The sequence below is a fragment of the Chenopodium album genome, chromosome 9, assembly GCF_948465745.1.
Source record: "Chenopodium album chromosome 9, dcCheAlbu1.1, whole genome shotgun sequence".
Lineage (NCBI taxonomy): Eukaryota > Viridiplantae > Streptophyta > Magnoliopsida > Caryophyllales > Amaranthaceae > Chenopodium > Chenopodium album.
In genome coordinates, this window is record NC_137842.1 from 71,176,756 (window position 1) to 71,204,090 (window position 27,335).

At 33.7% G+C, this 27,335-nt stretch overlaps 3 protein-coding genes and 1 non-coding gene across 6 annotated transcripts; all 4 read left to right on the forward strand.

The window, feature by feature from the left end:
- The first annotated feature begins 5,255 nt into the window (after positions 1-5,255).
- On the forward strand, positions 5,256-14,289 carry LOC145559142 (glycerol-3-phosphate acyltransferase 9-like). 3 transcript variants are annotated; one of them, XM_081620566.1, is made up of 14 exons: positions 5,256-5,517; positions 6,157-6,336; positions 6,442-6,499; positions 6,889-7,007; positions 7,733-7,832; positions 8,946-9,041; positions 9,129-9,225; positions 9,870-9,957; positions 10,030-10,126; positions 10,255-10,340; positions 10,860-10,979; positions 11,066-11,164; positions 11,973-12,055; positions 13,865-14,289. In XM_081620566.1, the coding sequence occupies exons 2-13, from the start codon at positions 6,209-6,211 to the stop codon at positions 12,019-12,021; spliced, it is 1,137 nt and encodes a 378-aa protein (XP_081476692.1). In that variant the 5' UTR covers positions 5,256-5,517; positions 6,157-6,208; the 3' UTR covers positions 12,022-12,055; positions 13,865-14,289. The 3 variants fall into 3 exon arrangements, with proteins under 3 accessions (XP_081476692.1, XP_081476694.1, XP_081476691.1); XM_081620568.1 differs by having other exon boundaries at positions 13,891-14,288; XM_081620565.1 differs by lacking the exon at positions 13,865-14,289 and having other exon boundaries at positions 5,257-5,517; positions 11,973-12,280.
- LOC145561205 (small nucleolar RNA R16) lies at positions 5,672-5,755 on the forward strand. Its single transcript, XR_014093765.1, has one exon. It is a non-coding gene; the product is annotated as a small nucleolar RNA R16 (small nucleolar RNA).
- Positions 14,290-15,463: 1,174 nt separating the features above from the next.
- On the forward strand, positions 15,464-19,884 carry LOC145559144 (lysM domain-containing GPI-anchored protein 2-like). The gene is made up of 4 exons (XM_081620570.1): positions 15,464-16,282; positions 18,866-18,986; positions 19,109-19,296; positions 19,552-19,884. Exons 1-4 carry the CDS (start codon positions 15,631-15,633, stop codon positions 19,653-19,655), a joined length of 1,065 nt encoding a protein of 354 aa, XP_081476696.1. The 5' UTR covers positions 15,464-15,630; the 3' UTR covers positions 19,656-19,884.
- Positions 19,885-20,552: 668 nt separating this feature from the next.
- On the forward strand, positions 20,553-26,466 carry LOC145559143 (protein DETOXIFICATION 45, chloroplastic-like). The gene is made up of 15 exons (XM_081620569.1): positions 20,553-20,732; positions 21,682-22,091; positions 22,803-22,945; positions 23,082-23,210; positions 23,305-23,444; positions 23,603-23,738; positions 23,930-24,026; positions 24,123-24,223; positions 24,423-24,586; positions 24,970-25,041; positions 25,164-25,280; positions 25,372-25,467; positions 25,536-25,657; positions 25,933-25,990; positions 26,202-26,466. Exons 2-15 carry the CDS (start codon positions 21,724-21,726, stop codon positions 26,211-26,213), a joined length of 1,755 nt encoding a protein of 584 aa, XP_081476695.1. The 5' UTR covers positions 20,553-20,732; positions 21,682-21,723; the 3' UTR covers positions 26,214-26,466.
- The last annotated feature ends 869 nt before the right edge of the window (positions 26,467-27,335 follow it).

Here is a 27,335-nt window from a genome sequence, read left to right on the forward strand (position 1 = left end):
AATCAAAGCGAAAATGTCATGGCAATTATTAATGAATGTCACTACCGTGTTTAGTGTTAGCATGCTTGTTAATCTTCTCTCTATACCTTATAATAATATGTGTATTTGTGTCTAAGTTGTTACTACTCATCAATCTTATGCAATAACAACTAATTATTCGTCACTATCACATAATCCCTTTTAGTGATAATTTTAATTATCGCTTTACGAATATATTGTTCTACAAAAAATTAATAAAGACGTATGTTAACTCACCTTCCATATCCCTCGCTCTTTGCGTGTTATTTCTATCATCACTTGTGCCAATTGGCCAATGTCAATGATTTATTAAAAAATTAGCTACTAATAACTTAGATTGCCTATTCCTAAAACATTAAATTCAAAAACCAATTATCAATGATATAGTAATGTTAGAGATATAATATATCAATATGTGTGATATATTTTCCGTATAGATATTGTTATGATGAGAATGATATACTACGTATTTAATATTATCTTATGTTAAGATATTATTTTTTCCTCAAAAAAAAAAAAAAAAAAAATTTGTTAAGATATTATTTAGAGTATATTTTTGTTTATCTTTATGATCCTAGATTTTGTATAAATACTCTACCTATTTGATAATCAAGCCTTTCAATCTCTCATTCTCTAAATTTGTCAATTTATAAGTTCCTTGAGAGAGGTATAAGATCAAATGAAGAAATTAACTTACCATTTGTAAATTGTAACTAATTAAAAAAAAAAAAAAAAGACTTAATCTTAATAGATAATTACTGCACAATCTAAAAATAATTATATGTAGAGTTTCTAACCATTATGCTAATCAAAAGATAAAGCAGGTTAATATCATATCGAGTAACAAAATTTTGTTCATTTATTAGAACTGTATGACTAAAATATTCCCCACCTTATTTCATTTCATTAAGTATAAACAAGTTCAAATCATTTTTTTTTTTTTGAAGCAAACAGTTTAAGATTAGTAATTTGTATAAATTGTGTTAACTTGATTCATGATTAATAATGATTATCATAATACATCGACTAACTAGTCACCGAGTCCCATTCAAACAATAAGTTATGATATGTTCCAACAATATGGTTCATACGAATTTTTTCACTATTACGGAGTATATAATTTCAACATACATCTCATCTTAATCCAAGTTTAAAAATATCTACCTTTACAACAAAAATAAACTACACTAATCATGGATCCTTTTATGTGAGATAATGAGAATTATAAAACATAATCACACCAATAATACAAATTCCCTTTTATGTGAGACATTGAAAATTATAAGTCATAATTATTACTCCAATTATACAAATTCAAAATGTTAATTATTCAAATTATCAAATGGTAATCCATAAAAGTTGTACTGGTAACGTTTATGGTCTCCTTTGAGGTGGGGTCTAAACTCTAAAGCACTAATTAAGTACGTTTTGATTTCTTTGTAATTACTACACCCCTAAACTTTTCAACAGATTTTTGTTTAAGTTTCCCGGCAATCCAGCAATATCTTTGTAATTTTGTAACTGTCCTTTGCTCCCTTCACGTCACGTGCTTTAAACGTGCCTTCAAGCTTTTAGGCTTTAACATTTTTTCCCACAATTAATTGCAAATTGTTGGATTTTTTCCACGTCATTGACAACTCAAAGACCAAAATACCCTCCTATTTTACTGCTAACAGAGTCGCAGAGCAATACACATGCACTACCTGGGCGCGTTAGGTAGAATCTTTCTTCTTCTTCTCCTTTTTTTTGTTTTGTTTTTTTGGATTTTATTCTAGCTTTTGTGTTTGAATAATTCTATGTTATCTTGGTTGTTAATTAATCTATTACTCCGTAATATTTTTGTGCAACTTGTGAATCTTATTTTGCAATTTGGTTTCGATCAATTATTTAACAAGGTTTGGTGCTTTGGTAATCACTTCAATAACGAGTAATGCTGAGAATTTTAAAGTTTCAACATTTGAAAATATAATATATGCATATGTATAGAGATTGTATCACACCGACGTACTTCTGGCTTTAAGTGATACAAGTATATTTAATCTTTTATACACTTTTTAATGCGATGTAGTTATGATTTATGTTAGAGATAGGATATCATTAGTACCGGAAAAATATATGTGTGATATATTTTCCGTATTGATCTTATTAGAAGAATGATATATTTAAGCTTACTTTATCTTAAGATATTATTTGAAAATATATCTTAAGATTTATGGTTAGACTGGTATATCTTTTAGCAATATTATTTTCTATCTTATGAGCTTGGATAGGACATATTAAATTACACTTCTTACATGCATTGGTTCTTTTCAAAGATTTACACTCAAACAATAACCCGAAACATTGTTTAGACATAAAAACTTGGTATATTACTTGAATTAAATCTGTCCTATGTTCAATTATAAGGATCATCTAACAATGTTAGCCCCATCAAATGAATAAACTATACATAAGGGATAGATTAAGTTATTTCCAGTCAATATCGGCAATCTACTACGGAGTAATGATTATGAATTGAATATGCAATTAATTAATACATTTTTCAAAACTATACCTTTTTTTAATTAAGGTCCCAAAATAATATTCAATAAAGTTGGAATTTGACAAAATCATCATCTTTTGTTATCATTAGACGCAACTAGGAAAATCCTTAATTTGGTAATACGAGTATAATACAGAGTATCACAGGTTGTATACATAAAAATGTCATATATATTCTACCAAGTTTTTCATGTATTACTCATAAATTTGTTGCCTGCACTTTGCAAGATGAAAAGGAAAAAATAAAAATCTGAAAATTTACTCATCTTAATAATCAAGAAAATAAGTCAGAAAAACAGGTGGTAGAAGAAAAGGATGGTTAAAACAATAAAACTTGGCACTTTAATAAGTGGAAAAAATGATGATTTTGGTGGTAGTTAGCTAAAAATTTAAAAGCCTTTAAAATCTCAAAAAACATGAAAAAGTGGTGCCCACTAATGGTTACATTCCATGCATGAAGTTTAATTAGTAGGCCAGGCCGGCAAATTCGTTAGCTAATCAAGATGGTAATGACAAACTAATCCTTTAATTAATGATCCGTACTTGGGTACTTGATATATAAGTTGACCAATGACCATAGAATCATAGATGCAACACATTACTTGTTTGTTGACTTTTAAAATGGTGAGAGCCGTTAGACTTTTTTTTTCTCAACCTCTTTGACCTATTCACTTCAGCTTAATTTCACTTCGATTTAGCTCAGTTCAGTAAATGTGAATCAACCCTTAAAGATAACTCAGTTTGATTTTTATGATGTATTAGTAATGTCTTTGCTTGAGGGAGTGTGTAAAATTTACTTGAGTATTATATTATTATATTGTGTATATGTATGAAGTGTTATTTTTCATAAATTAACGATGATCAAAAGCTTAGTTTGGTTCTGAATGAGGTAATCTTTTAGGGATAATGAAATCCCTCTAGCTTTTTAGTTGCTTCCTAATGACCTACATGCATATATGGTACTTGATCATAACATTATATAATCATCTTTTATGTGCAACTTATAAAGAGTTAATAATAGAGTTAATATTATATTGTGTACAGCAGGCCAGATAATCAGTAATTGGGATGTAAACCCCCTAAGTTCGGATTATTTCAGAATAATCTAAAGTTGAAATTATTTTAGCAAAATTCATGAAAGTTAAGATTATTATTTCTAATTTTTCCAAATAAATAAATAAATAAATAAGCCAAGGCTTTGTTTATTTTGAAAAACAAAATCATCTTTTAAACATAAAGGTAAGAGATTAGTTCCTTTATATTTGTTTCCTTAGAAAAATTTATACTCCATAGAAAAAAGTAAGATCCGTTCTCTCTAGAACTGAAATTATTTTTATAGATTTTGTATTATATTTCTTCTTCATAGCTAATGATTTTTTATTGTTCTGAACTTATATTTTTATTTATAACTGAAATTATTTTTACTAAATATTATTATTATTTTAAAGTGAAGGAAATAGGGTCTAACACTTTGACTCAAAAGTATTAGGAAGGATAATACTTTTTTTTTTTAAAAAAAAAACAAAAAGTGTTGAAGGAAGTAAAAATCAATCAAACAACAAACTAATAGTAAAACAAAACGTTGCTGACATCATCCTTTCTTCAAATCGTACACATGTCACTCTAACATAAATTTTTTTCCCGCCAATTTGCTATGATGATGTCATTAGTTTTATTTTTTATTTTTATCTAATAAACCTTTCATATGCTTTATCCTTACCGAGTCCTTTTTTCACAGGTATATTTATCACAAATTTTTATATGCGGTCTGTTATACCGTGCGACAGGGGTTACTCGAGTTTCTTGGTCAGAGGTTACTTGAGTTTTGGTTACTTGAGTTTTCGGGGTTACTTGAGTTTCTCGATCAGGGGTTATTCGAGTTTTCCGGGGTTATTTGAGTTTCTCGGTCTAGGTTACTCGAGTTTTCGGGGTTAATTGAGTTTCTCAGTCAGGGATTACTTGAGTTTCCGAGGTTACTTGTGTTTCTCGAGTTTTTCGATAAAGGGTGACTCAAGTTACTCGGTCAAGGGTTATTCGAGTCACAATTTTTTGAATGCGGCCTGGCCGAGAAACTCGAGTAACCCCTTACCGAGTAAACCTTAACCGAGTGAACCCCTCGAGGAACCCCTGTCCGAACGTCTCAAGTAACCCATGATCGAGAAACTCAAGTAACCCATGACCGAAAAACTCAAGTAACCCCATGATTGAAAAACTCAAGCAACCCCTGACCGATTAACTTAAGTAACCCCTGACTGAAAACTCAAGTGCCCCCTGACCAAGTAACTCAAGTAATCCATGACCTAGTAAATCAAGTAACCCCTGATTGAAAAAGTTAAGTAACCCATGTATGAAAAACACAAGTAACCCCTAACAAAAAAACTCGGTTAACCCCTGCTGCATGGTGTGGCCTGGTACACCAAAAAATTGCTGATATTAATATACTTACAGTAGAAATTACTTATCATGTACTTCATATAAAAAAAAATTATAGAGTAGAAAATTTTATTTCTCCGTATTGTTGCACACTTGCACGGGAACTAAACTAGTATAGATAATAAAATGTTTTCCATAAAACACAAGTGAAGCATAATAAACCTCCTCCCATCATAAACCCCTGTTACAAAACAAACGAGGCCGTGATGAGAGGCCCAAGTTCGTATAACATGAATTTTGGTCCCGTCATAAACCCTGTCCACATTTCCATTATTCAGTTGAAGGTTTGGATCACAAACTCAATCACACATTCACACTAGTCACTAAACTTCATTTTTATATAATTTTTTTCTCTCTCCTCAAATCACCATTGTTGTTGTCCTAAATACTTTCAATTCCTCCATTGAAATCGTCGCAACTTCTCCGTTTTCCTTGGATTGAATCGTTACACCTGCAAATTCAAGGTTTTTTTTTTTACTAATTTGATTTAGGTTTTTGCCGATTCATCGATCGCATATTCTCCAGGTATTTCCTCTCGCTTAAATCGCCTTTTTTAACCTACCTGAATCGTTTAATTGCTGTCATATTCATGGTTTATTGTTTCAAAGCTCGAATTAATGTCTTGTAACTTAAATAACAACCTGAATTGTATTTTTTTTTGTTAATAATTATCTGATAAATTGGCAGATGACGATACAAACTTATGGTTAAAATTGAAATTATTTGGTGTTGATAAAAAAATCGCTTATTATCTGATGTCTTTTTCTTCTTTAATCTCTAGTTTTAGTTGTTGATTAGATTAGTGTAAAGTATTAATGTATTATTTCATGAAATTGATGATTTTATATTTTCAATTCCAGTGTCTATATTATGATATGCTTTTGATTTTGATTAGTAATGGCAATTTAGTTTCATTTATCTTTGACAGATTTTGCACATTGAAAAATTCCTTTATTCTAAGGTTTGAATGATACATTCTGTTTAATATATTGAAAAATTTAATTCTTATTAGATATGGTTCTATACTTCAATTTGTATGTGATCTTCTTATTCTACTTTGTGGGATTGGTGGCCTCTTAATCTTTGTTACTGTCTTCCCATGTTTGTATTAGTGTTTGCCGAATCGATAAGCTAAATAATGTTGTTTCCCTCTCTTTCAATCAGCCAAAGAAAAGGGAACATCAAATAACTTATAGGAGAAAAAGTGTGGAAAGAAATGAGTGAGAGTAAGAGTGAAGATGGGAAGCTATATCCATCTGTAAGCACTGAATTGGATTCGGACCGACCCAACATCGAAGATTATCTTTCTGAATCCCTCCCCGAGCCTCATGGCAAGCTTCGTTTGTACTTATCTCTCTCTGTCCTCTTTATTTTTCCTTCTGATCAACTTTTTTTAAAAAATGAATATATGTATTTATTTGTTTGTGGGTTGAATTGACTCAATTTTAGGAGGGACTTGATTGATCTTTCTCCCGCTCTTACCGAGGCTGCTGGCGCCATTGTTGATGTGAGTGATTTAGTTTTATATTGAACATATAGTATGAACAAACATATTTGAACCCTTTTTATATCTTGTACAATGGTTGCTTGCTTTGTCTCCTTCGGTATTACTTTGCCTCCCCCCCCCCCCCCCCCCCCCCCCTCCCTTATCTTGTTTTCTTGTGATTTTCTTTCTAGTAAAACTTTGACTGTGCTGCTGTGATTTAGTAAATCTTGTTTGTTGCAGGAAGGCTGTTTCTATCATAATATTATTTATAACACGTCACACATAAGTTAGATTCTTTGGGATAAAAATTAATGAGAAGCAAACCTTTGACTTTCAATGTCATCTTCTAAGTATCATATGCTTGGGTTATGGCTTCTTTTGACTATCATTTTTGTTTAATATGTACTCAGGACTCTTTTACGCGTTGCTTCAAGTCAAATCCTCCAGAGCCCTGGAACTGGAATATCTATCTATTTCCGCTGTGGTGTTGTGGAGTTGTTATGAGATACTTGATTATTTTCCCAATAAGGTTAGCTTTCAAATCAATTACTTGGAACCACTGTTTCTTAAACTATGTGTCAATAAATGTTTCAAGTAAGTTTGGAATTTGTTTCTTTGATCCGACTCCCACTTAAGAGGTGGTTATGCAAGTCTTGAGGAATTACCGTTAAAGGTTAGATTAAAATATTTGTCTAGACGAACATGTAGAATATGCAATTAAGGCGGGTAGATCATGAGCATGTAAAACAATGTGCTCCTAAATTTGTCTAGATAAACATGTTAATTATGCTTTGAGTGTCAGTTTGTGTAGGTGGCCATACTGAAGTGAGATATATGAAAATTTGAGTGGAAAGTGACACAATTTGATGGTGAATTCGGTGTTGGTGACTTGTGATTCATGAGATTATTGTAAAGATAAACAGAAGGCATGCTGTGACACTTCGAATTTTGGGCATTCTTTTGGTGCAAAGAAATTATCTTTCTATCAATCATCTATTGTACTATTTTTATTTACTTATAAATAATTCTAAATATGTCAAGAGGAAGTGAATAGATTTATAGAAAGGAAAGTCCAGTATTTTATGATCATCCAAACTGTAGTTAGATGCTGTATTGCTTTGAGACTCTTTGCACTCTAAGTTTGTTGCTGATAGGTTAATAAGAGTTATGTAGTTGTAATAGAGCTATTAAGCCTTGTGACTACTCTACATTGTGCTACTCTCTAGCTGACGCTTGTTAAATGTATTTCCGCAGGGTTCTAGTTTTGACACTTGGATGGATAATATTCCTTTCTCTCTACATGCCTGTTCATTTCTTATTGAAAGGGCAAAATAAGCTGAGGAAGAAATTAGAGGTACATTTATTTATATGTTTATATTTTTTTATTGGGGGTGAAGTTTAAGCACTAATATATGTTTGTTCCAAAAGTATGTGACTATATCTTGGGACTTAATATATATTCTTTTGTACTTCGAAACTTAGTTGCCCTAGAAAAAGAACAATGTTGCATACTTGCATGTCGTGATAGCAGTGCTGCTTATACTGCATATTTCAAACAACAGCAACAGTCATTTTAGGTGCATGTAATATTGTAATGGCATGATACCTGATATAGGACCTAAGATTAACTTTTGCTAACAGAATAAAATGGCTGTACCAAATAGTAAACTAGTGCTCTATTTACACAACTGGAAGTTTGTAACGCATCCCCACTTACAGATTTAATACTTGCAAAATAGTGAACCGCCATAACTTTATAATTACGTGTATGATTTTTTCCGCTCAAATATATTGATTTTAGGATTTTGTTTGGAATTGGATTGTTTATAATATGTGTTTATTGAAAGAGAAAGAGTAAAGTGTTGGAGATTGCTTAGTTGTCAGCCCCATGGTTTTGAGTCACGGAAATTGTTGCAATCACAGTAATGGCCGCTGAACCACTTTCGTGGGCAATGCAGACGGTTTGTGGTCTGATACTGCATTTGCAATAAGCTCCAAAATCCTTAAAATGCTTTGCAATGTGGCCGAGTTAATACCAGGGTCAAGTCATTGTCTTTGTTATGTTTTCCTTAAATTTAGGATTTTTTAGTTGTTAGTTAGAATATCCACAAATAGCTTGTATTCAGCATATTACAATGTAGAGATAAGAAACTTTTTTCTCTCTAGCCTGAGCTAAACTTGAGTAGCAATGGCCACTTCTCTTTTTCAACAATCTTCTACTCTAAAATCCTCTAATTTTAACACGAAGTAAAAAAGTAATTTTTTTAAAGTTGAGAGGAGAGAAAAAAAGGTTTGTGTATGAAGTTAAAAAGTGGGCACTCTAGTTGTTTCAATTATTAGTGTTTGGGGAAGTGAAAATGTTTGTGGCTGTAAATGAAATGTGTTTAAAAGGTTCTCTATATTTTTGAATTGGTAGTTCTGAAAATACCTGCTATGACAATTTATGTTTCATTTGATTTCCTATCAGAGATCTCTTGTGGAGCTTATTTGCAGTTTCTTTGTTGCATCATGGACTGGGGTTATTAAGTATCATGGGCCACGACCGAGTGTGAGATCTAAGCAGGTGATAAATTCTGTGCAGTTTTGTTTTCATCAACGTTTTTCCCGTATTATACACTCAAAATTGATCTTTTGCTTTTGTTTCAAACAGATTTTCGTGGCCAATCACACATCCATGATTGATTTCATTGTTTTAGAACAAATGACTGCATTTGCTGTCATTATGCAAAAGCATCCTGGCTGGGTTGGTAAGGATTTCAAAGCAATGGATATGCTAACAATTCTCTTTGCGTGTTCCACCTTTTAGAATTTGATTTTTTTGGTATGCTCTCACAGATTCTGCTTTTCTATATATTATTAGAAACTTGATGCTCAAAAGGATACATGTTAATGAATGATGTATGATTAGAAACTAACAGGTAATTTTGTTGATATGCTGCAACTTGAAGAGTTTCAGAACTGGAGCATTTCACGTTTACAGCTTAAGATTTAATAATATCATAATATATGGCAAAGCTTCAATCAGATATTGAATAAGCTGAGTCTAACACAGATGAATTAAAATATAGTGTTTTTTCATTGTATTGTCATATTATTAGAAACTTGATGCTCAAAAGGATACATGTTAATGAATGATGTATGATTAGAAACTAACAGGTAATTTTGTTGATATGCTGCAACTTGAAGAGTTTCAGAACTGGAGCATTTCACGTTTACAGCTTAAGATTTAATAATATCATAATATATGGCAAAGCTTCAATCAGATATTGAATAAGCTGAGTCTAACACAGATGAATTAAAATATAGTGTTTTTTCATTGTATTGTCCTATTTAAAAAGGGTAAATGAGTAAATCTATGTAGTGACATTTTACTGTTGTCCTTTTCGTGCAGGATTGCTGCAGAGTACTATTTTAGAAAGTCTTGGATGTATTTGGTTCAATCGTGCAGAAGTAAACGACCGTGCTGTTGTACAAAGAAAGTGCGTGTCTGGAAACATCCATGTTTTTATATCTTACCTAGGCTTTTCTAAATTTCAAGTTTACATTTGCAGGTTGAGGGACCATGTGCATGGGGCTGACAATAACCCACTTCTGATATTTCCTGAAGGAACTTGTGTTAATAACGAGTATACAGTTATGTTCAAGAAGGTAAAGAATACTTTAGTACTCCGTATAAGTTTTGGATGTCTCTGTTGTTAACTTTTGGATGAAATTTGTTGGCAGCAACTTGTTCTTTGATGCTTAACTATTTTTTTCCTGTTTTTTTCATCATTTAGGGTGCATTTGAGCTTGACTGCCCTGTTTGTCCTGTAGCTATCAAGTACAACAAGATTTTTGTTGATGCCTTCTGGAACAGTAAGAAGTAAGAGCTGCTGTGAGCTTCTTTCTTGATTCTGGATGTTACATAAGGATATTTTCTATTGCTGCATTGATTGTGTCTTTCATTCTTTCCTTTTTGTTTAAATTATCTGTCCTCTCAAATTCTTCAGGCATCATTTAAGTATCTCTGCCACCTTAGAAATTAGAATTGTTCTTATTCTAAACCAGCTAGTCACGATGTTTATAGGTGGTTGGTTGGTTGCTTCTTTGTGAGTGTTTCTTGTGACTGCAACCTGTGACTCCATTAGAAACATCCATAATTTCTAGTGTCCAACCTATTCCCATGACCTTGGTGGGGTAGAGGCCAGGAAAAAGGATCAGATTAAAGAAGAAAGAAAGAAAATTGGCAGATACTTGATCTCTATGCTGAGCCCTAATCCCCTAAATGTCCATTTGTAATATGCCTGCTAATAGACATAGTTTAAAAAATAAGTCTGATTTTAGTGTGCAAGTAAATGCCAGTTAATGTGTGGTTATTTTAGAGGATTCTATGTATATGCAGGCAATCATTTACAACACATCTGCTTCAGCTAATGACATCTTGGGCCGTTGTTTGTGATGTTTGGTATCTAGAGCCCCAAACAATAAAATCGGGAGAGACTCCCATTGAATTTGCTGAGAGGTGAATGAATATTTCTATCTCCTTCATTTTGTATAAGCATGAGATGTTGGATTCATTTTTTGTGTAATGTATTTCTCTTTTTGCAGGGTTAGAGACATGATCTCTCATAGAGCAGGCTTGAAAAAGGTTCCTTGGGATGGTTACCTGAAGTATCTACGCCCCAGCCCTAGGTTCACAGAGAGCAAGTAAGTCCCCCCCCCCCCCCCCCCCCCCCTCTCTCTCTCTCTCTCTCTTCAGTAAGGCCAATATTAGTAAAGCAAAGAATTTTATACTATTTGCCCTCTCCATACACAGGGATTCAACTACTTTAACATTGCTTCCTCTTGGCCACCCTCTCCTTTATGTTCCCGTCTTTCTTATTTTAAGGGCACGAGGGTCTTTTTATTATAATTTTTTTGTGTGGTGTTGTGAGTGGAGGGGAGAGAAGGGGGGGGGGGGGGGGGTGTTGTAATCTATAAACTTACAAAGAGGCTTGCTTAGTTAAAAAATGGCTTGTGTCCATATTGGACTAGTGCAATCTCTCTTTGGTACTTAAGTAGTGCTTTGTTGGTACCCGGTTAAGTACATATATACTTATTAATCGGTACCATTATATAGGGGTTGCTGGCCATCCTGGGCAAAGACATCCTCATTTATCAAGGGGGGCAGTAAAAGAAAAAAAGAGAATGAAGGTGGATGGAAGTTACGGGATGAGGTAGTGCCTGTTATCAGGATGGAGAATTGAGGGTAATCTTGGAGGTTGTGAAGGCATCATCTCTACGATGCTACCTGACCCTTCTATCGTCGCCTGTCATCAATGCTTCCCCCCCCCCCCCCCCCCCCCCACACACACACACACACACACACACACAAAAAAAAAAAAAAACTACTAATTACTAAGTTTCTCTTGGGTTTTGGTGGTTGGATAGCTGCTTTATTCATAACAAACTTAATATATATCTATCTCTAATTACCAAGTACAAAATATTGATGTTGAATGTTTCGTATGCACAGGCAAAAAAGCTTTGCTGAATCAATATTGCGACGTTTTCATGAGAAGTGAAAAGCTCTTACTCAAGCTCTAGCTCTGCCTTTCGGTTAGCTCCTCCTTTCAACAACTTGTTACTGTATTTAGCCATCAACTGATTTGTTCCTCTTGATCCTTATTATAGAACATAGAGTTTTTAGATGTGATGTTGCATGTAGCTATCTTTTCTTTGATACACTTGGTAGGAAGTTTTTGATTTGACAGAAATGATTGATTATAATTTTCTAATTAAACTTATAAACTTTGATTCGCAAATGCTGGTACTTGTTTACAACACCAAGAAGAAAAAAAAAAACAAATCAATGCTTGTGCCATGTTTTCATTATTTATATTTTGATACTTTTTCTTTTTAATTTGTCTTGGTTTTTACTATTGGTGTTGTCTATAAATAATTCTTTCTTAATTTAGTTGTTATGTAAATGCAGTTAATATAAATTGTTTCAATATATATATATATATATATATATGCATTGCTACACTTTTTTGGTAGTAAATGATAACAAGTGTAGTTTGCAGATAAATTTGTCTAGTTATGCATAATTTTGTTATTCACTGATTCGATCCAAACCAAAATGGACTTGATCCAAACATGAATGAATTGGTCTCAAAATGACAGCGTAATAAGCCATGACCTGACTGAGCAGCTTGACTTGAAAGAAAACTCTAGACATCTTGAATGAATGAGTGTTGATGTGAAGTCGCAGTAGAAGCTTGGACAATCCTAGCATAATGAACTCTGAATTAGTTCCTTCCCAATGATTATGTGCTATATACTAAGATTTCTGTGGCTACTAGGTAGGGCACAAACCCATCTGCAAGAAGCCAGAAAATATTATTTATGGGTGGCCATTAAATATGGCATGTTTTTTGGGTTTTTCTTAGGAATAAGCTGCGAGGCTTTATGATTCTTCTCTTGTCAAATCTGTGATTCCTTATTAGCAAACGAATCTCCAAGCAAAGCACGCAATAACATGCACTGCTGAAGAATTTGGAAATTGTTTTTTCTGGGCTCTTGATCTGTGGTACTTAGATAGGTGAGATTGTTTCCAGTTTATTTCTCTTAAATTGTGCTGTTGTCATCTGTTGATTATAAGCTCGAGGTATTGCAGTGTCAGAATGTCAGATAGAGAGTTGCAACTTGCCATTTAGTATATGATTAAGTATTTACCCATAGTACGGAGTAAATTCTTGAAAATCTGATTTGAGGATAGTTTAAGATTTATGGAGTAATTTCTAGGTGGAAAATCGTGTAAAACTGTAGGTCATTGATAGTCAAGGTTGTGGAGATCCCTTTCCTCTGTATCTGTCATATTTCCTGACTTGTTAATTTGTTATCTATACTCCATATTCAATATCAAATTTTGACAGTTGACACTAATGTACGGAGGAGATGTTAGAGTTAACGGTACCCATTTGTACCTGGTTAATTTCGTTTTACAAGACAAATCTTCGGTTTTGATAGGTTTTTCGAAGGAAAGAAAATATTCTCCCTGCAGCCACAACCTTGACTATCAATGACCTACAGTTTTTTTTTGCATAAATAGCTCAATAATTAATATGAGTTGCTAGATAAGTACATATATAATACTTTGTATATTATACCACCAAAACCAACTGATCGTTAACTTATCTGTAGTTTTTTCATTTGAATTCTGACTAGTCAATCTGTGAAACTCCTTACATTAATTAAGAAGTCGTGAAAAACTAAATATGGCCATCCTTGGATACTCTCTATTTAGTTTTGTGCCAGAAGATTAATTTTAAAATCTTTCTGGTAACGTTTTACTTTAATCTACCTTGTACTCGTAGTTTTTTACTCTAATCTTTCTGGTTATTTAGGCTGATTCAATCTTTACAGGTCCTATCTATCGTTAATTCTGACAGGTCTGATCTATGATTAACTCTAAAGTTCTAAATCTCCGGTAAATGCTGTGTACTAAGATCAAAAGCTTGTCTTTTGGATAAGTAACTAACTGATACGAAGTATTAAAAGTGTACCTATGCTTTATTTAAAGTGTGAACAACCTAAGCATTTGACTTTCGGAAACCAGAATGAAGGAGAGTGTGTTCAAGTGGCATACGCTATGCCGAAAACTCTGGGTTTGACTTCTATTTAGTCAACGCCAGGACGCCATTATTGTCCAAATCATGAAATTTCTAATTCCTAAATTTTCTCTGTTCTATCGTACGACCCTTGTTGTTGGGGTGTCACATGATTATCATAATCTTAATTTAATTATAGTTTAATAGAGAAAATATTATATAAATGCATAATTATCAATAATATAATTGTAAACAATATTATTAATCTCTTGAGACTGTGGTGAAGCAATTCGCCTTGACTAAATTAATTTAATAAGTTAAATGTAGTGAAATTATTACAAGCTTTGCTGTAAGTCATTATTTGTATGAAGTAGGATGGATTATCATGTATGTAAGATTATTAAACGGCGACTAAACTAATTAATCTATGATGAAATGATTAGTATGCCCTTCATAAGATAAAAAAATTTTCATGTGAAAGTGCCAACTTTTCCACTTACGCTACTTGGTTCCAACACGCCGTTGTAAGTATGAAAGAATATGGAAGAGTTATAAAACAATGGAATTTGTCAATTTGACCCAACTTGTTTTCAAAAAGAAGTTCGACTCTTCTTTCAACCTTCCAATTTTTGTGCCCTCGTGACTGTCTTTGTCCTTGTTTTTATGTAGGAAAAATGGATTAAGATAACAAATGTTTTCAAAAAAAAAATAAAAAAATGTAAGATAACGAATGATTGTGAATAGCATAATATTAATTACACTGATTTATGTGTAATTGTGTAAGCTTTCTTCTAAAATGATGTTGAATAACTATGGCCATCAAGGCATCAAAAACGGGGAGCTAAATTAAGATTTATAGAGTGTCATATGGAGTAGCATAAAATAGATTACTCCATAGTTCAATATCAATAGTTGTATACTTACATTATTTTAGCTATATTTACAATATTATTTATTTTTTCAGCATAATTATTGGAGTACCAGCAGTCCAGCTCGTCTTGTGTATGGCTGGCTATAAATATAGCCCATTTATAAAAGAATAAAGTAATTTTTATAACACTAAGTGAGTAGCTCCTGTAACCTAGACAAAATAACCCCTATAATATAACTCTAACGAAGTAATCCCATATTGACAGGCCAGACAATGTGACCAACTCCATATTATAGTCTATACGCGTGGCCACCCTATGTATAAGAATTTGTGTTTGAACATATATATGGCTTTGAATGTATCCCAACTTAAGCAGTGATAAATAAGAAAATTCAAATATTAGGCTAGTGTATATGTCGACATGTGATAACTCTGATAAGGGATGCTATTATTAGAACAAGGTGTAATTTACTCTAATACCCACCAAAACACTATTTTATCACTATCATAGACTTAAACAACATGATTAGTCAAAGTCCACTCTTTTCTTTCGCCCTTCAACCAACTAGACAAACAAACCCAAACACCACATTAAATTCATCCCACCTTTTAATCAAAGCTCCAACTTGAAACCTCCTATCTTTCATTCTTTCTCCCTCTTTATAACAAAAAACACAAAACCAACACTCCCACCTACAATAACAACAACAATGACTATCCTCCTCATCCCACTCTCCTTCCTCCTCCTCCTCTCACCACCAATCATCTCTGCGCAAGCACCGCCACCGGTATTCAAGTGCACGACAAAGTCCACTTGTCGTGCACTAGCCGGCTACATCTCCCCGAACACAACCACCATCGGTCACATCCAATCACTCTTCCAAGTCAAAACACTCCGTTCTATCTTGGGAGTCAACAACCTCCCTTCAAACACTCCTCCAAGTCATACAGTGACTGCGAACTCAACCATCAAAATCCCTTTCCCTTGCCATTGTCGCAACGGGACAGGGATCTCTAACCGTGTTCCTAACTACACTGTTGTCAAAGATGACGGTCTTTTTCATATTGCTAGTCAAGTGTTTTCTGGACTCGTTGATTACCCTCAAATTGTGACTGCTAATGGGATTAAGGATCCTAATCTCATTATTATTGGTCAGAAGTTGTGGATCCCACTTCCTTGTAGCTGTGATGACGTGGAGGGTCAGGAGGTGGTTCATTATGCACACGTGGTGGCTCCTGATAGTAGTGTCAGTCAAATTGCGGCCGAGTTTGGGATGACTTCGGAAAGTTTGATGAAAGTGAACAGTATTTCTGATCCTAAGAGTCTCATTGCTGGTCAAGTCCTTGATGTCCCTATTAAAGGTTCTTTTTCTCTTCTCTCTCAATTTTATTAAAACCGTCTATTAATAATGTAATTTGACTTAGTAACGTGATAATTAAATTCAAAACAGACTACTCAATTGATATTTTAGTTTCATTTTAATTTTCTAATCAACCAATAATTAATATCATCAAATGTGCAAAATTTATGTTATGGTCTGGTTTGGCTTCCTTTTTGTACACTTGGGTACATATAAAGTTCTCAGTCATATAAACACTACTTACATACATTATGTTTATCTAATACATTCAGGTGTATAATAGAAGGCGGGATGTATTTTAATATATAAGTGTATTGACACATAACACAAGAAAAACAGGAAATAGAAAAAAAATAAAATAAAACATTGGTAATTATGTATTTTAAGTTGGTGTTTAAGGACATTTTAATCTAAAACATAGCAAAGGGATAGATTCGAATACGAGAAGAAGTGACAAAGTAAAGAAATAGTTCCGAAATTGGATTTTGTAGTCAGAAAAAGGCTGCTATGTCTACCCACGGCTTGCATTTTGCATGTGCACGTGCTTTGCTATTGAGTTCTGCCTAATTTCGAATTAATTCTACCATAAAACAACAAATTTGGGCCATAATAAACAATTATACTAACATTTGAATTATATTTATTTAATTACTCCAAGGTTTAACAACGGCATTATATACAAAGTAATAATAAAAAAACAACTATGGTTTCAAAAAAAAAAAAAAAAAAAAAAAAAAATTACTATAATTGTCTGTTACATAGGTGGGTTTTTGTCTTTTACTACATACATAGATGATAGGTGGATATATAATGAGAGTATGTTTGAATTTTTACTGACGGGCTATAGTATAATATTCAGAAAATTAGTGGGCAAGTTGGGGTTAGGCCCACTATTATTCAACCCACTTTATATATGCTTTACATGGGCCCATGGTTTACTTACGCATTCTCTTGTTCCCATGGTTTTACACTTGTGTGTTGCGGCTAATGACTCTTTCAAACTCATGAGAATTCAGGCTTTCTTATACATAATTGATTGCGCCATGTAAGATATAATAGAGGAGTTGTTTTCGCCTTTTTGGTGGATAGAATTGTACTCCGTAACATGTAAATAAGATTGAGAGGCCCAGAGAGTAGTATATTTTCACAAGAAAAATAATATTTGGAAAAGTATAAAAAAAAAAAAAGCTAAATAAACATAAATCAAATAGTGGAATGACATGTATAGGGAATATTTTTGCAGCATTTATATTTTATAATGCCATATTGTTGAAACTGCCAAAATGAAACTGTTTTTTTGGGACATCTCTAGCTGACTAGAATATGATAAGATGTACTCGTACAGTAAATTAATGCCTAGCACTCAAGTTTATGTATGAACATATAACTGTGAAAGTAGATGTGAACTTTCATTAATAATAATCCATGATTATACAATTTGATCAAATTTGATAGAGCTAAAGCAATAAGCAAGCGAGAACTCATTATTCTAACAACTCCTTTTGCATGCCCCTGGTTTACAATAATTTTATTGTACATCGAACATTTTTGCGAAAAGTGACCCTTTTTCTTTATAAAAGTGACCCTTTTTCTTTACAAAAGTGACCCTTTTTATTACAAAAGTGACCCCTATTTTCACAAAAGTGACCTTTTTTTTTACAAAAGTTACCCTTTTTTTACACAAAAGTGACCCTTTTTTTACACAAAAGTGACCCTTTTTTTTCACAAAAACAGAGTATCAAAATAAAAAAAATAAACAAAAAATGCAAAAGTTAACCCAATGGCTCTACTTTCATCCCGTATCTTTATCTCTCCTCAAAACTAAACATTTCCACCATTAACAAACCTTCAAATTCTCTCTCCTCCATCAAAACCTCAACCCCCTTCTCCCTCTCCGTTACCAACTGCAAGTCCTCATATTTTTCCCTTCATAGTTGTCGTCATCGTCACCTCTGCCGCCATAGTCATCACCACCTCCGCCGCTGCCATGTTTGCCACCATCAAAGTAGATGAGGTGAAATGATAGATACCCACAATAAGGTATAATGTATATGCAATTGGGGTCGAGGCATTCGGAGTTGTTGTAATCCCGGACTTCAAACTCGACAAATCGGGGGATGGGAGGAGGTCAGAAGCGCTGGAATTGGGGTGGTCAGCAAGGTCGAAATCGGAGGGGGACGCCGGATTCTTGGGAGAAGCTAAGGGAGTGGTGGTTTGGCGGTGAGTGTTTCAGCCTGATTTACACTAATTAGTGTAAACCGGATGTTTTTAAATATTTGCAATTGATCGGAGTATCAATAACTTAATTGTGTACTTAAGTTCACACGCGAAGTTTATAATTGAATAAAGCAATGAATTGTTCTGAATAGAAGATGGTGTGTTAAAGTTATACTCTCCATAATTCTAGAGTCATTTTCACAACCCTTCACTACAAGTCTACAATCCTCCAAAATCTCAATACTGAAATTATATACTAACATTTTGATCAAAGAGGTCTTCATATGTTGCATTCATTTCAATTCGCTTCATTTTTTCTTCAGCTCCATGATAATTTTATTTTTTTTAACAAAAATATCTGATGCAGCTTGTAGTTCAAGTATAAACAACAGCTCCTCTGATTCCTCGTTGCTAGTCGCCAATGGCACTTACGTTTTTACTGCCAACAACTGTGTAAGGTGCAGCTGTGACAAAACAAATAACTATACGTAAGTTCATTCATTGTATCATATTGGTTCAATTTAATCAACTATTTACCCTGCTTGCATAAACTTCAACTAATCTAGCTGTGTACTTACATTTTCTATGATGCTTGTATGGCTTGTTTTAGGCTGAATTGTCAACCATCAGGACTTAAAGCAGTGAATTGGCCTACATGTCCTGCTATGAAGTGTCCTGATTCGAATTTGTTACTTAGTAACTCGACTACTTCAAGCTGCAGCCGTACAACTTGTGCCTATGCTGGTTACAACAAACAAACCGTTCTCACTACCCTTGCTGTTGAAAACACTTGTCCTGGTAATCTTCAAATTTCTGTACTGTCTAATAAACATTTGATCATACACATTCATACGCGCTCTTGATGGAAAACAACCAATTTCTTTGATTATTGAATCAAGGAGCGTATATAAACTGATTTAATCAATTCAACCTGCTATACTTCAGGCCTTAATAATACAAATATTGTATAGCTTAATGTATATTTGCAGTGATTTTGTACTTGATAAAGTTGCTGATGTTTAGCTCTGTCTTTGCCTCAACGTTGTAATGCAGCCCCGGGATCAAGTGAGGACAGCAACGGATCTCGTTTGAGAGGTTGGAGTTTGGCTATTGTTTTGCTCAGTCTTCAGATGATCATGCTGCAGACATTTCTGTGATTCGTTTATACTTGGGAGTATTTTGTGTGGCTTAGTACATTAGAAGTTAGATTTTGTTTTTGTTTACTTGGTAAATTTTTTTCCTTCCTTTTTGTTTTTGGTTTGTTTGAGGGTAATGGGGTGTTGGTTGAAGAAATTGGATGTAATTTGTAAGTGTTGTAGTTGATGAATTGTCTGGCATTAATATCTGAATCAATAATAATGCTTTGGAATCCAATTGTTTTCTTAATTACGATTATTTAGTTTAACTATGACGGTAGTCAACTTCTGCTGTGACTTGGTGTAAAATTACTCTATATACTACGTATAACACTGCTTGTTTTATCAAGTATCAAATTTAGAAACCCATACAGATAAAATTAGGCTTAAGGCATATGAATATGGAATGGGCAAAACACGTATCTTGTGTTTGATAAGCTGCTAATTTCAATTCAAACTCATTCCTCAAATTACAAGATGTATGTTATCAAGTTTAGAAACTAAAGGTGTAGTTAGAGCTAAGACCCTAATCTGTTCACCTTATTTTCACTTATTTCAAGAAAAATAAGTTCAGATAAGGGTTAATCAGAGTTACACAAGTTCAATTTATAACTAAAATAAGTTCAGATAGAACGCACCCAAAATTGTCAAGTTTTCAAGCTTGACACACAATACCATCCTATTGAGTACTTTGATTTCCGATTCCAAACCTATACTGCTATATCGATTGGTGTCAAAACTTAAAACTTGACCCAACCTAAAAAAAACCAATTTAAATTTCGTTTCACATGAACACAACTATTTAACATGACTCAAGTCTGAAATTTAACTCGACCGAATTCGACTTCACCCAGACATCCAAATTAACACCTCTAATACGCCCATACCCCGTGGACCGTGCAGCCATGCTATTTTGAGAACAAGGACATCAAAATACAGACCCACAAGCAGCCCATCGAAAAGAACTCCTACCGCCTACGTGTTGCTGGAACACAAATCGAGTAAAAAAATAAAAATTCAATCTTTAAGCGAAAATAACCGCTTCCCCTGCAATTTCTTCATTCTTCACTCTCATCCACCCTAAAAATTCCAACCCAGGTATTTTTCTCTCTCTGTTTGTTTATTTTACTGCTTCTTTTTCCTTCAATTTTTAATTTTTATGCTCGGAGAATTTTGCTCGTAATATTTTCGTTGATGGGTATTACTGTATCTCTTTCATCAATGTTATTGTTATGAGAATTTGCCATTCTAGGTGCAGGAATTTGAAAGCAATTTAATTTCTTGTAAAGATTAAAGAACGTAATTTGTTGCTTTTGTTTGATTTAGTTCGTATGCATTATTTTTCCTCTTGTATTTCGTCTTTCATAATTTTCGTTGTAATTTGTTGATGTTTAATGTTTACTCTACTTAATTTTTAACTGATTAAAACTGTTTTGCACTGATTAATTATGATTAAGGCTGAATTTTAATTTTTATTATGATAATAATACTGATTAACCCTTAATTTTTACTAATTACGGAGTTTCACTTGTTCAATTCATCTTGTTTTTTCTTATCTTGGGGTATATTTATGTCCTTTTTCTTAATTTGGATTGTTTCATTGATTCCTTAATTCTGCTATCATCATTATTCAATTTAAATATATTTGTGGGTGGGGGTTTCTTGTAAATGTGGGTTTTTGTTTGTGTGTTGTTTTTGCAAGTGGCAGTAAGGCAAAATTATGTCCTTAGGTGGTCCATACATGGGGTGTAGCTATACATTAATGCCACAGCTAGTGTTAGTAATGTACTAAAACTACTAATGTAGATGCTAACGAGTTTCGAATTTGGACTTGAATTCGATATCATGCCCGTGTTGTTTAACACTATAATTACATTGTAGTTAGCTATATGCTTCAAGTGGGCATTGCTTGATATGAGTAGTGATCTTCCTTCTTCAGTGATTTGTGAAAAGATGTATCAAGAGTTTTTCGAAACACATAATGGTGTAGGTGCACAAATTTCTGTACATTATATTGATTTTGATTTTTATTTAATGAATTGTGTAGAATTATATGGGTTGAGAAGATTGATTATAAACAGCTTCAAGGATGACAGCTGCACAACTTTGTGGTGGTAAAATCTCAACAGCATTTTCTAGCACTAGGAGAAGATGGAGCAAGGCAGCCGGGTCAAGTTCTATGGGCCGATCATGTGGATTTCGTACTTCAGTTTCATTGGCTAATCGAAAGAGTCCTGAAGATGTGTCGGGACTCTGCTATATGTCTGCTGACAGAAGAAAGCTGTCTCAGGAAACTATTATTCGTCGTAGAAAGCCTTTTCAGAATGTGACATATAGTCTGTTGGGTTCAGATTGCAGTGTTGAGCCTTGTGATGTGGAGGAGGAGCCTCATGATTTAGTGGAGAGTGCTGCAGAAGAGATTACTTTGGAAAATTATGATGGTGTTAATGGTTTAAGGTTTGAAATATTATTAAGCTTCGAATTTTTGATTGATTTACGTCAGTGTGTGTGTATATATTTAACGGCATGACTTTTTATTGTATGTAGACCTATGTAAAAAAAAAACCAATTTCATTTTATATACCTCTGTTTCTTTTTATCTATGCTATCTCACTGTTCTATTATAGATATTTTGTTTATTAAAACCTTGTAAGGCTTGTCATGTTGATATATGTTTGGTTCTTTTTATGGCTCTCAAAACCCTTGCTTTAGCAATTTTTTCTGTTCAGCAATGTAAGGTCTATATGGCTGTCAAAAGTCAACCCTTGCTTTAATCTTCATGATTCCATTACATGTTTTAATTACCATTATTAGCTGCTGAAACATTTCATGCTTTCGAATAATTCTTCTGTTTTAAGTTTTTTGGTGTATAAACCCCCTGGGATAGTTCCTTTCGTCTCAAGAGTATTATAAGTGCAATTAGTTCTTTTTTCTATGTATTTGTTGTTAATACCACATTACCACTATTTGAGCCCTGCATCTAATAAATTTTATGTGTTATAAAACCACTTCTTTACGATTATGATTATTTAGAAACTGTTGTTGAATTCAATCTTCCTGATTCCAGTGCATTTTTCTAGGAAAAAGTACAATAAAATCATACAAAGTATGTAGTATATTTCTTTTTATATGTTAGTTTGACTGCTGGGTTATTTAATGACTTTGCAGTGAGCCTTTAATTCAGCCCTCTAAACAATTGCCTCCACCGAATGTGAAACGAGAGCTTATAATGCTTTCTTTGCCGGCATTAGCTAGCCAGGCCATTGATCCTTTGGCGCAGCTGATGGAGACAGCTTATATTGGCAGTTTAGGTTAATATCCAATTTCTCATGTTGAATTATCTATGTTCTTTTTGTGAGTTTAATAATTTTCAACTTTATATTACGGAGTAAAACTTAATATTCGTGGTGAATTGTGATCTAAATTAGTAGAGCATTATGTGTGCAGGTCCTGTAGAACTTGCATCTGCTGGTGTTTCTATGTCGATCTTTAACATCATTTCAAAGCTATTCAACATACCACTTCTTAGTGTTGCAACTTCATTTGTAGCCGAAGATATAGCAAAGTCTTCTTTAGGTATAGTATTCTGAATAGTCATTCTGATCATTATTGTAGCTATTGAATTGTTTTGTAATGCTTGATTATGATGTATTATGTTTGCACCTACTAGATGGTCATGAAGAATTTGAAAGAAAGCAGTTATCATCAGTTTCTACAGCATTATTCCTTGCTTTAAGCATTGGCATCATTGAGGCTCTAGCTTTACTTTTTGGAAGTGGATCATTCCTCAGTTTAATGGGTGTCTCACCAGTAAGTTTTAGATACTTGTGGTTTGGTTTAAACTTACAAATATAACTTATGAGCCCTTTGTTATCTTTGCTGGCCATTATCTGGTATATCCTTGGCACTAAACTGCAGAAGTATTGCTTACTGGCATAATTTATTGTTCTGTTGCAATCTCCCTGCAGGTTTCCCCCATGCGACTACAAGCAGAAAGATTTTTGTCACTTAGAGCTCTTGGTGCCCCCGCAGTTGTACTTTCTTTGGCTCTTCAGGGTGTCCTAAGGGGCTTTAAGGACACAAAAACCCCTGTATACTGCTTAGGCATGTTTTCAAACTTCAGTATTGCTTATGTATTCTTATTGTTTTATCCCCTGGTTGCTTTTTTTGTTTTTAATTGGTGTCATTCTTATCTCCTAATTTTATTCTTTTTACTCTTTTAAATTTATTTTTTTTCCTACTTTCCTCTTTTGACTTCTTATGTGTGTGTTGAATTTTTGGTGATCCTTATGCAGGTGTCGCTAATCTTGCAGCTGTTTTTCTGTTCCCACTTTTTATAAATTATTTTCAGATGGGTGTCACTGGAGCAGCCACTGCCACTGTTGTGTCTCAGTATGTATATTATTCCTGAAGTCTGTTAGTCCCTTTTTTTAAAAAAACAAATATAAAAATAAAAATTGGTGATCATGCTGTTTTTTTGTGCTCCAGATACATTGGTAGCTTCTTGATGATTTGGTATCTTAGCAAGAGAGTAGTATTATTACCTCCAAAATTTGGAGACCTGAAGTTTGGGGTCTATTTAAAGTCTGGTGAGTGTCAGAAAAATTTCATATTTTATTACTATTTATGATTCGTTGTCTAGTTCTTAATTTGTAATAACCTTTTATTCAATAACCACCATTACAAACTTCTCAAATTAGTCTGCTTAGTTGGCCATGCTACTTTTAAAGTTTTAAGTGTTGCATGCTTGGAGTATTGTCTGCTCCCTTACATTATCTTTTTTTACAGGTGGATTTCTTATTGGAAGAACTCTAGCTGTTTTGATAACTATGACGATTGGGACCTCAATGGCTGCTCGTCAAGGTCCTCTTGCAATGGCTGCTCATCAAATCTGTATGCAAGTGTGGCTGGCTGTCTCTCTTTTAACTGATGCATTAGCGGCATCTGGTCAGGTATGGGCTTTAATAGCTTCATCCATCTGGGAGGTTCCATGTCCAGGCTATATGCTCATCAATCATCTACTTTGACTTAGAGAAAAGAAAAAGATGTTCTACCTCCATCCTAAAGTGTTTATATATGATGACTCACAAATATTGAAAATGTGACTACCGTGTGGGGTATTTAGCCAAATATGGAAATCTGCATCGATGAATATGCAGTAAATAGTAATATGTAATAAGGATGGGACATTAAAATAGAAAGGAATGTCACCTTTTGGATGGTTGGAGTGATTCAAATGGATTTAAAACAATTAATATATGATCTTTAAACAGTTTGTTAACTATTAGCATTTATGCTGTAAGATCGAGTTCACTCACATCACTTTTCATTTCAGGCCTTGGTTGCTACTTCCTTGTCAAGCGGTGACTACGATACGGTGAAAGAGCTAACTAATTTTATTTTGAAGGTAGAATTTCATCTTTTACTTTTTTAATATTGCATGTTTGACATCTAATTCTCATGTCTGTATATTTGTCATGTGGATGTTACCATTAATGGTGCTTCCGCGCTTGTTCTAACTCCTTCCAGATTGGGATAGTTACTGGTGGTGCTTTAGCTGTAATTTTGGGATCTTCTTTTGGTTCTTTAGCGAATTTGTTCACAAAGGATCCTGCAGTACTACAGATTGTAAAATCTGGCACTTGGGTAAGCACCAATTTTCATATTACCCGAGTTTATTTGCCTAAATAATAGGTAGCAGCAATGTAGCCTCTCATAATCGGCCAATTTTCAACAGTTTGTCAGTGCAAGCCAGCCACTCAACTCTTTAGCTTTTATCTTTGATGGTCTGCATTATGGAGCGTCAGACTTCTCATATGCTGCTTATTCCATGGTAAGGTGATAGGACTTTTTGGTTTAGAAGCATTTGTCTCTTAGTCTACTTACATTTCTGAATTTTAGATGTTGGTAGGGGCAATTTCGTCGTCTGTCCTTCTCTATGCTCCCTCAGTGATGAAACTTCCTGGTGTCTGGCTTGGATTGACCCTCTTCATGGGCTTGCGCATGGCTGCCGGATACTTAAGGTACGTTTATTATGAATTGCTTTCTCATGATCTGAAGTGATCTCTGATGACCTTAAGTTTGAGAGCTTTGGTTACCATAATCTGCAAAAATGATTGATTAACAATATCAGTTTGTTAAGCTTGTATATAGACACAAATACAATATTTTATCAATTCTTGCTTCAGTTTTAGCAAGCTCATCTTTCATGGCAGATGCCTGGTCTCAATCTCTATGTTTGTATATGTTGATGTTATTTCTATGTTTTGATAATATTGTTTTTGCTACAAATCCCCAGAATACTCTCAAGGAATGGTCCATGGTGGTTCTTGCACAGAAACTCGCAGCAAATTCCGGTACGTGGTTGATCACTGTCATATTATCTTTTGATCTTATAGTCTTAATTTTGCTCACACGGGCCCAAGTTGGTAGCCGTGTTTTCTGCTTTTTTGACAAACAATATTAGGTGTGTTGTGTATTGCTGTAATTTTGACAGCAACTCTTATTACTTCCCGTTAATCCGTATTTAGATACCAATTTACCTAATTGTTGCCTGCATTATTTCAGGGCATTAATTAACTTGACTGAAACAGTTGGCAAAAATGACCCGAGTGATACAAACATTCGACTCTTCAAAATTTTCCTTAGGTAATTACTGTACAGTCCTTTCCGTAAATTGGTTTTAGTACGTGGATAGATAAAAGGCATTACAAATTAGTAAACTTACAGACAATTATAGCAGTGCAAAGTTTTGATAATGTGCTACACTGTAATAACAAACTTGAATTTTTGTTACATTCAGAAAGGATTAGTTAGTTTCATGTTCTCAGTAGATTGTTGCTCCAGACATCTACAAATGTCTAATCTATGCGTTTTTTTTCCCTGCGCCTGTTATCCTTTGTTTTCGGTAAGCTTGACAGCGAGCATAATGGCATTTGTAAGTCATTCAGTTATGCGTCAAGCTCTTTTCTTGCATAATGCCTATTTTTAAGATTCAGTACTACATTGTGCTTAAAAATTTGGGTCAATTATGGGCCATTGTTGTTGTTGTTGTTTTTTTTTTTTTTTTTTTCAAAAGCTAAGTGTTCCTTTTTAACTCAAGTTATGGAATGATGATACTTGTATAAATTATCTTTGGAATAGCATTATATGTTGTGATTTAGATTAGCCTATGTTTTCCCACTTAATATTGATAAAAAAAAGTTCCACTAAACTAACAGACAAAGGAGGAAGACATTTGCATATCTTGATATCTATTCTAATACATGTATACATATCCTAGTCCACTAATTGTCATTTACTTTGTATTTTAAATTTTGTCAGTTGGTAATATAATTGATCTTATTTGAGCATTTTTTTTAAAAAAAAAAACTTGGTTCAGCTTGACTGTACACCATTGTTTTTCTTCTACAGTTTGAATTTTGTTTTTATGTTTTTGTGGGATTAAGAATTAATCAAGTCGGAGTAACTAATTGTTTAATTAAGTGCTCCGCGTATTGTACTACATTGGGTCGTTATCTTACACAAGTACTTGTGGTTGGTTAGGGTTATTTTTGAAAGTGCGGAGTATTTGGTTGAATTTGATGTCCATGTGATTTTAGGATGATCTTTCATATTTTGATAAGATTGATAATAATACCGCGTAAAATTGATCTTTCATATAGATTAATCCATACTTGCAATAGGGTTCTTAGAACGGCA

What these genes read in the sequence shown, in the direction of transcription:
- LOC145559142 (XM_081620566.1), top strand. Translation starts at nt 6,209, where the DNA reads ATGAGTGAGAGTAAGAGTGAAGATGGGAAGCTATATCCATCTGTAAGC. An exon ending in CTGCTGGCGCCATTGTTGAT is followed by an intron (nt 6,500 to 6,888) that starts GTGAGTGATTTA and finishes ATATGTACTCAG; the next exon opens with GACTCTTTTACGCGTTGCTT. An exon ending in CCCATTGAATTTGCTGAGAG is followed by an intron (nt 10,980 to 11,065) that starts GTGAATGAATAT and finishes CTCTTTTTGCAG; the next exon opens with GGTTAGAGACATGATCTCTC.
- LOC145559144 (XM_081620570.1), top strand. Translation starts at nt 15,631, where the DNA reads ATGACTATCCTCCTCATCCCACTCTCCTTCCTCCTCCTCCTCTCACCA. An exon ending in CCTTGATGTCCCTATTAAAG is followed by an intron (nt 16,283 to 18,865) that starts GTTCTTTTTCTC and finishes TATCTGATGCAG; the next exon opens with CTTGTAGTTCAAGTATAAAC. An exon ending in TGTTGAAAACACTTGTCCTG is followed by an intron (nt 19,297 to 19,551) that starts GTAATCTTCAAA and finishes GTTGTAATGCAG; the next exon opens with CCCCGGGATCAAGTGAGGAC.
- LOC145559143 (XM_081620569.1), top strand. Translation starts at nt 21,724, where the DNA reads ATGACAGCTGCACAACTTTGTGGTGGTAAAATCTCAACAGCATTTTCT. An exon ending in AGCTTATATTGGCAGTTTAG is followed by an intron (nt 22,946 to 23,081) that starts GTTAATATCCAA and finishes TTATGTGTGCAG; the next exon opens with GTCCTGTAGAACTTGCATCT. An exon ending in CATATGCTGCTTATTCCATG is followed by an intron (nt 25,468 to 25,535) that starts GTAAGGTGATAG and finishes TCTGAATTTTAG; the next exon opens with ATGTTGGTAGGGGCAATTTC.